We start from the raw sequence: 8,429 nt of genomic DNA, 5'->3' as shown, positions 1-8,429 counted from the left end.
AGTGTTTTTTCATCCTCAGAACCAAAATAAAATTAAAAAAAGACCCTTCTACTGTTAAAAATGCATGAATTTCTTACATGATGCCAACCGGATTTATCAAAAGGTGGATGTTTTGCATTTTAGGGTAATCTCACACAAACACTAATAGGCACTGTAAATGCAAATATGCATTTATGAAAAAACAAACATTCAACACAAATATCCCTTTGATAAATCAGCATAGGACACCTGTGATGTTTTCCATCTATTATACAGCCTCTCCTCTATATGAGTGACCTACTACCATTTAGCTCCTGTTTATGGAAATAGCAGGTGAATGCTGTTATTTTACGTGGTGTAAAGTTTTAAATCAAACCTGATTTCTTTAAAAGGTGCAGGAGATCTTTCTATCAGATACAGCATATCAAGGTGTGTTGTATTCCATAACAGAAGCTGGGACTGGGTAAATACACTGATTTAAGTGGCATATCATTCAAGGTTTAAGAGTTTTCCCAGACGGGCATTTCTTGTCTGGTGTTCCTGTTGTTTCTGCTTCTTCAGCAGGCGATACGCCTCCACTGCTCGCTGCCTCTCTTCCTCCATCAGTCTCTGTCTGGCCATTGAGGGCTTCGTTGTCGAAGTTACAGTGTGGCCGAGCAGAGAATTGAGAAGCAGCTCTTTTGACGCCTTCTTAATAACAGAGGTAGAGAGAAAGGAAGTGAGTTAACTAAAAGGAACTAAAAGCTCCAGCCTGTGTTTAATCTGATGGACGAGTACCTGAGTTTTAAGCGGAGCCTTCTTTGGTTTCGTGCTTAGTGATGGCGGGGCCATGGAAACTTCACCAAATGGAACATAATCTAGAAAACCAAACACATATTTTAGTATGTAAAGTTTCACAGAATTTGCATATCAGAAAATGTTTTTTCTAATTCTCAGATTTAGTTTTGAAAACTAAAATCTCATGAAATGTTTGACAGCATCCAGGTTTTTTTCTTTCTTTCTTTCTTTCTTTCTTGTTCAAAATCAGGTCTGCCACTGAGGATAATCCTTTATTTTAGCTTGATTAATTCATCACCGCACTTTTCAATGAATCGACTATCTAGAGCGACTTGAACTTGAGAAACAAAAATAGTTTTTACAAAAAAAAGTACGTTTTTGCAAAAAAATGTAAAGTAACACCTCTAGCATGGCAGAAGCAGACTGAATGAAGCTTTTAATGTTTAATAATTTAAACAGCCTGACTATAAACGATATTAAATATAATGAGACTGAGTAGAAAATAATCTCACCATGTCTCAGTTCAGCTTTTAGTGCATTTCATAAAAGACCAAAAATATAAACCCTTTATATAAAATATCATAAAAGACTAAAATGACTTGTATGTATTACTTGTGTGTATTATCAGTTTCTTTGATTTAATTTTGTATGATCATCTATAATATAAAACTGGATCAGAATATGCTGAAATTTATTTTGTTGCCTGTAGAAGTTTGCATATTATCACACATACAGGTCCAATATCAAGCAACGGTGACCTTAAATGTTTATAAACACTATGCATGTAGAAATGTAGAATACAGTGAAAATGTTCAACTTGATAGATTACATTCAGCAGACTTATTTTTACTAGGGATGCTCAGAAATGAAAATTCTTGGCTGAAAACGAAAAGTTAGAGAACCAAGCCCGGAAACGAAAGATGTTAAATATATGAAACAGCACATTTTTTCCACTAAGATGTGCAATAACTATTAAATAAACTCATATTATTGTTTAAAATCCAAAAATTTCAATACATTTAGAAATTATTACCAAAATATTTATTTACAACCGACATTTTTTTTGCTAAGCCCTTTAGATTAGCCGAATCATTAGGAAACGTTCTTGCGTTTTTTAAACATGTCCGCTGCAGGCGGAGTGGCCATGTTTGGTGTTGGTTTGCACTCTTCTTGAACATGGATTTCTATGGCATTTTGTGCCACTGACCTAAGTGCGCAGGGAGACTGATATGTAGCATCCAAACTCGCTCCCCCCTCTGCTGCATGCTCCTCCCTGATAAACTGCCTCACAGCCTTTGCTCTCTTCCTCCAGTGCTATACTTCATTCGACAACTTTCCCGTGTGCTGGATGTGCAGTTTGTTGAATCATCACAAGTTTCAGCCGCATTGTTTTGGTGTTAAATGTCCACCGGCAACCAAATTTTCACTGCATGCCTATTTTCCCTTTCTGATCATCAGAAGCGCATGGATGTCCACTATTCAAAAGGTTGATGTGTAACATACTTGTTTTGAAATAAGACAGGAACTTTACATAGCATTCAAACCATATTTAAATACACGAACAAGCAAACATGTTAACATTACAGAAAACAAAAATCAGAAAACTCCCCTGATTCAGTGCTATTTACAGAAAAAGAGCTGTAACTTTTCACATAGGTTTAGGATTAATAAAATTAAACATTATTAAATGTAGGAATCAACTAGCATTATAGATGTTAATGTACTGGAAATTGGGCTGGGGAATATAAAAACAAATGTTTTTGGTGGCACCAAGTTGCCTTAGAAATGGGAAAGATCCATTGACTTTATGCTGTTGAGTATAATGGTAAGTGATTTTACTTGCCTGGAGATTCCATTCTAATAAATAAAGTCAATAATCAATCAATTGGACTCTAATCTCTGTGCTGAAAAAACATGAAAATAATCTTCTATTTGAAACGTATTTAACTATGAACCAGTGTATTTATGGGGCAGCAAGCAAAATATAAAAACAGAAGAAATAACAGAAAAATTCACTCGAATTATGATGCAAAGAAACCTAATGTAGCTTTGAAACCTCTTGAAACCAAAGCATACACAGTATGTAATTATAAGGGTTGGTATGATATGAATAAATACTTTCTAAAAGGTTATTTATGTTCATTCTTGACCAAGACGTCTTCTTACTTCTGTGGAATCACTCAGACAGAGTCCGTTTGGAAACGTTTGGAAAGTAGATGAGTATTTCACTTCTTCCAAAATGACATTAGGCACCATAATGCATGCACTACACCATAACATAAAACCTGCACTTCTTACCTACAAACATCTCTTTCTCCATTTTATCCTCTTGTTTATCCAGCTTCTTCTGCTGTATCTTGCCCAGTCTCTTTTTATCATACCTGCAGCAAAATAGAGGAAAACAATGAATATGTTTAAGACATTTAAACAGATGAATTTATTTGATTTAAGCAATGTGGGGGAAAAAATACTGCCAATATTCTCTAAAGGTGAATAAATCTGACTTAATGTATCAGGGGAAAAACCACAAGGCCTCACCTGATTATCCAAAACGTTCTTCCATACATAAAAAAATAAATCTGCTGAAAACATCAAGTGATCATTATTGGTCTATATCATATTTGGCTTAGTGTTTAAGCCAGAGAAATTGATTTGCTGTAACTTAAATTTTCTGTAATGATCTAATCCAAGTTATCTTTACAGGCTGTTTCAAATAGAGAAGCACCGATCAGATACCTAGATCGGATATCAGCTCTGATATTGACTAATTAACTGGATCAGATATCTGTGATTTAATATCTGTGATCCAACCCAGCGAAGTCTACATGGGACTGACATTTTTTTTCTTTTAGCTGCTTATTTTTTAAATACACAGCAAAAATCACTGTTAAAATCATAGGTATAGTGTTAATTAAATATTATGAGTGTTTAATTAACAATACCCAGCAGGAAAATAACAGTGCTAGTGTTACTTGTGACATATTTACGTTGTTAGATTGGAGTGTTAACCGTTTGCTGCTTAGTTTAAGCCACAGCCCTCACATAGAGGCTGCAAACAGCATAACCTAATTTTTTGGTTGAAGGAGACGCCAGCTTCTTTTCCAATGTGAAAATGCCTGTTTTATAAAAAAAAACCAAAAAAAAAACCTCAACATCATAGTCAACAACAATGAACCATTTCTTTTGACTACTAAAGACAAGAGTTTTTTTAAGAGCAGCTGAGTGCTTTCAAAATAGATAGTGGAGGATGCTTTTGCCGTTATCTTTGTGTCAGACCTGATATCAGCCTTATGACAGACAGTTTTCAGGTGATAATGATGAAATAAATGTATATTGTGCCCCAGTGCTGTTTTATATGAGCTGAGGATTGTTTGAGTTGTAGACGTGGCTGACATGGGTTTGAATCCAACCTGTGGTCCTTTCCCACATGTCTTTCCCCATTTGCTGCACTGCCTTTCCTGTCGGCCCACTGTACAAAAACCAAAACACTAGTGCTGCTAATATAATATATATATTTAGAATAAAAGAAATGGTCTTGAATGTTTTCCATGCCAAGGACCCCAAAACGGATGGAGAGATGGAGCGGGGACCCCCTAATTATATATATTGTATGAAATTCTGTTATATCAAACTGGTCCTATAGTCACTCTATTACAGATGAGGTCATGTAATTAATGTAATTTCTCCCTGGGAGTATTAAAGTATTTCTGATTCTGATTACTTGTTGATGGGACAGGTGTTGTGACTGAAACGGTGCCTAGCTTGAAAGAGCTCCTTTGTGTCACTGAATGTGTGCATTGATGACTGAAAAACATCTTCAAGGCTCCATTTATCTGTTTACTACAGTATGTTGAATTCATGTTAATGTGTATTTAAAAAAATTTAAATTAGTGGAAAAAATTGCATTTAAAAAAAAGTCTAATCAACCAAAATTTCGCAACCCCCATGCAGTACCTCTGTGGAACCCCTGTTAAAGACCCCTGTTAAAGACCCCTGTTCTAGGGGATGGGGAACCTGCTTTCTTTCCACAGCCTCCCCATTCCAACAGGTGAAATCTAAAGGTCTAAAAAGACAGTCACCTTACTTATTAACATTCACAACACTGACTCACTCTTTCTTCTTCTCAGATTTCCCCTTTTCTGCAGACTTCTCCTGTTTGTCTGCATCAAGCTCGGGTTTTCTCTCAACTTGGTTGTTTGTGAGGAAGGAAACATAATTTGTCTCATTCTCCATTCGCCTCAAATAGGCACCAACACTTTCTTTCTTCCCCCTCTTGAAGTGAGGGACAGCGATGTCTCCATCAGTGGCATCTTCTGCTTTAGACTGCACAGCGATGGCTGAAGAGAAAACATTAGATTAAATGTATATATTATTTATGTATGCTGTCAGTTATTAGATGATTAGGTTAAATGCTCACCCTTTTTAAGCTTTTTGCTCCCCAGAGATGCGCCTTTCATTTTTTCCTTGCTCTTCATGATCTCTCGCAGCCTGAACGGGATGTGCTGCAGGTGATCCTCCTGTTTGGGTTTCTTTGTTTTGCCATCTCCTTTAAATTTATTCTTGCTGTAATATTACAGTACATTTTATGTTTGCAGTGGTTAAACGTTTGGACAGTCATCTAGTTTTATGTGAACACTGATTTCTATTTTACTCCTCTCTCATCACCAGGATCACTAGACCGAGAGGCTAAAAACAATTAGCTTTCTTTGCTACTTAGCTTATCTACTGATACTGTTTCAAACGTTCACTTCCTGGACTTACCTTGGCTCGTCTCCGGTCTTGCCTGTTTGCTGTTTGGTCTCCTTGGATTTATTTGTTTTATTTTTCCCCATTTTAGATTTTATAGAGCACTTTGTAACATTTTCACACGTGGGACTGCATGATGTCTCAGACCCCGGAAGCAAATCGACTCAATTCCGAGACGAGAAAAAAAAAAAAAAAGAGAGCTTACTGTAATATGTTTGTCTGTAAGAAAATGTTAATAACTAAAATCTACTAATAACTTCTATCATTTGTTCAAAGAACGTCGGGCAGTAATTGTGTAGCTCTAACCTATTGGTTCTAGTGGTGCTCTGACAAGATAAGTCAAGAACAAACAAAAATATAATATATTGAGTTGAATTCTTGTTGGAATTTTACAATTCCGAAGTGATCCATCTCAACAACAGACGAGCTTTGATGAAAATACAAAATTATTGCTATGAATGTATCTCACCGCTAGAGGTCAACAAAGCTCCGACTTTTAAAATAAGGGGTCTTTTTTGTTGTCTGGATATTCTTGTTGTAAAACTATTAAGATGTAGGAATATTCTAAAATATAAATAATAAATATAATATAAATATTATATTAAGAAAAATTAAGTAGAAAAGCAAATAAAAAAATAAACAGATTGGTTTTAACATATTAAGATGAATTATTTACAAAAGCTATGTATTTAGTAATATAATTACTCTATTTTCATAGATTTTTTGTTGTTGATGACAGTGTTTTTAGTGTTATTATCTCTACAAACTAAAATGTACCTAGAGTAAAGTACTATTTTTTTGTTGTTGTTTAAAGCTACAGTGTATAATTTTCAGCAACATCTAATGGCCAGATATCAGGGACAATGCTTTTATAAAATACATTTTGGTTTACATCTAGAAATACTGTATGTCTTTCTACCTCCTGACCAGAGCTCAGTTGGTCTGTCCACATGCAGGCTCCTCTGATCCTCTGTGGTCTGCCTTCCACCTCCTGCAGTTAGCCTCTATAGGCTACCCTCAGCCTGCCGCTGCCTATTCTTGCTCTTTTTCTCTGGCAGGCTTCTCTGAAGTACCGCAGTCATCCTCAGCCACAGTCTCTCTCCATCATCATTAATGCTCTGTTTTCTATAAGCTTTCTTTTCCAATGTTAACTCTCTGCATTTAACCCATCCCCTTAAGGAGCAGTGGGCTGCCATTGTGTGGTGCCCAGGTAGCAGAGTGGGGGTTAAGGGTCTTTAATCAGGGACCCAGAGTGGCATGCTGTTGGAGTGGTGCTTGAACTCAGAACCTCAGGATTCCAAGCGCAACGCCTTAACCTCTAAGCCGCCACTCCCCAAGGCAGGCATTAGTGTGAAGGGTCGTCACTAAGGACCCACACTGGCAGCTCATTCCCCCCAGCTAGGATACAAACCCAGGATTCCTGTTTGCAGGATGGGCTGCTTACCACTTTAGCTAGCCAGCCACTATTTTTTGTTTTTTATAGTTGTTTTTTAAGGCTGCCAGCTTATGTGTGGTGCCAGGGGAGCAGTCTGGAGTTAAGGGTCTGGCTCAAGGACCCTGGGTGGCAACCTGTGGGGCTGGAACTCAGAACTTCAGGATTCCAAGGTCTATGCCCTAACCTAGACTGTCCTGCTTTAAACCTCTGCAGTTAACTTCTATAACTAGCCTGGGTCAGTTGTCTCTCCACCGCGTTCAGTGCTCTGTTTGACTGGGGCAGGCTTTTCCAATCCACAGCTGTGGTCCTCAGCTCTCCTCCTGAGTTAGAGGGGGACAGGCTGGCTGCTTCCCGGCTATGGAACTCTCTCAGGCGGTGTTCTCTCACTGATTTCCTGCTGCTGCTGTCTGAGCACCAGAACGTTGTTCCCCTTTCCTCTGTTGTCCGGGTGGTTTGTCTCACCTTTTTAGCCACTCTGACCAAAACAAACATGGACCAAGCACAGGAGAAAGTAGCTTAGATTATTTTATAAATACTATTTTTTATTAGTCTGTGTAGGATAGAGATTTTGTATAGGCCTAACTTGCCAGAGTCACAATTGAGTGTAATGGTAATCTCTACAGTTTCTAGTTTTTCAACTCTGCACTGCTATAGTGTAAAGATGTCTGCCTCCATACAAACCCCATGTAATCATAAACAGCAATATCTAAAACAAAGCAGACATAAAGCTTGAGACTTCCAGTTCATAGATAATAAATAACATACTCATGTATAAAATATTAAATTTTTTATATTAGTAAATTCCTAAAATTAGTACACACTCTAGCATCAAGTGGTTGTTATATCTGTCTTAAATTTTTTTTTTTAATTATAAAAGCATAATTGAGTTGTTAATTTTTAGGTAACTATTAGCAAGTATCAAACGTATAATTTTGTGAAATTTCACTTTTTGGTGCAAGAGTTTGTTCCATCGGTGTATTTGAGAAAAGGTAAGGAAATGTTTTTACCTTTATTTGTTTTCCACCCTAGTGCTGCATATATGCAGTATACTGTCTGTGCATGTGTTTGACTCCAGATTAAGGAACCTGTAGCCCATCACATGAATGGACCACACATGTGTTTAGCTGTGTGTCAGGGAGGATGGATTGGATTATCATGTATAATGCAACTCAATCTGTAAGACTGCTGATGAAAGTGCAATACCCAGAGATCACACTTGCCTGTTCTTGACGTGGGCTGTTGTGTAATCTTAGAGGAGTGATGTAACCATTATCATCATAGCATATATGCATACATAATAAAGCTTCTGGGAGGTTGTGGAAATACCCAAATCATATAAACTGTTGTTAAATATGTTTTTTGTATCTGTCTCTGCTGTTAAGAGTCTGTCAGGAACATACATGATGTCCTTAAATGCCCCCCTGCCTCGTCCAATGCTCTGTTACCATATCCAATACAAATGACGTGTATACATTTTATTGGCTGATGTAAT

General features: G+C 37.1%; 1 protein-coding gene across 2 annotated transcripts; it reads right to left on the bottom strand.

Annotated features, from left to right (window-relative positions):
• On the bottom strand, nt 1-5,679 carry ccdc137 (coiled-coil domain containing 137). 2 transcript variants are annotated; one of them, XM_038277408.1, is made up of 6 exons: nt 5,518-5,679; nt 5,174-5,319; nt 4,868-5,093; nt 3,055-3,137; nt 757-836; nt 1-669 (listed from the first exon to the last, which is right to left on the bottom strand). In XM_038277408.1, exons 1-6 carry the CDS (start codon nt 5,586-5,588, stop codon nt 469-471), a joined length of 807 nt encoding a protein of 268 aa, XP_038133336.1. In that variant the 5' UTR covers nt 5,589-5,679; the 3' UTR covers nt 1-468. The 2 variants fall into 2 exon arrangements, with proteins under 2 accessions (XP_038133336.1, XP_038133338.1); XM_038277410.1 differs by having other exon boundaries at nt 1-666.
• Between the last annotated feature and the right edge of the window lie 2,750 nt (nt 5,680-8,429).

The sequence above is a fragment of the Cyprinodon tularosa genome, unplaced genomic scaffold (assembly GCF_016077235.1).
Source record: "Cyprinodon tularosa strain WSP-4 unplaced genomic scaffold, ASM1607723v1 ctg131, whole genome shotgun sequence".
Taxonomy (NCBI): Eukaryota; Metazoa; Chordata; class Actinopteri; order Cyprinodontiformes; family Cyprinodontidae; genus Cyprinodon; species Cyprinodon tularosa.
This window is presented reverse-complemented; position numbering and strand designations above follow the sequence as displayed.

Coding starts and splice junctions, on each gene's coding strand:
- ccdc137 (XM_038277408.1), bottom strand. CDS start 5,588: ATGGGGAAAAATAAAACAAATAAATCCAAGGAGACCAAACAGCAAACA. Junction 5,320..5,517: donor AAGACCGGAGACGAGCCAAG/GTAAGTCCAGGA, acceptor GTAATATTACAG/CAAGAATAAATTTAAAGGAG. Junction 5,094..5,173: donor GAGCAAAAAGCTTAAAAAGG/GTGAGCATTTAA, acceptor TTTTCTCTTCAG/CCATCGCTGTGCAGTCTAAA.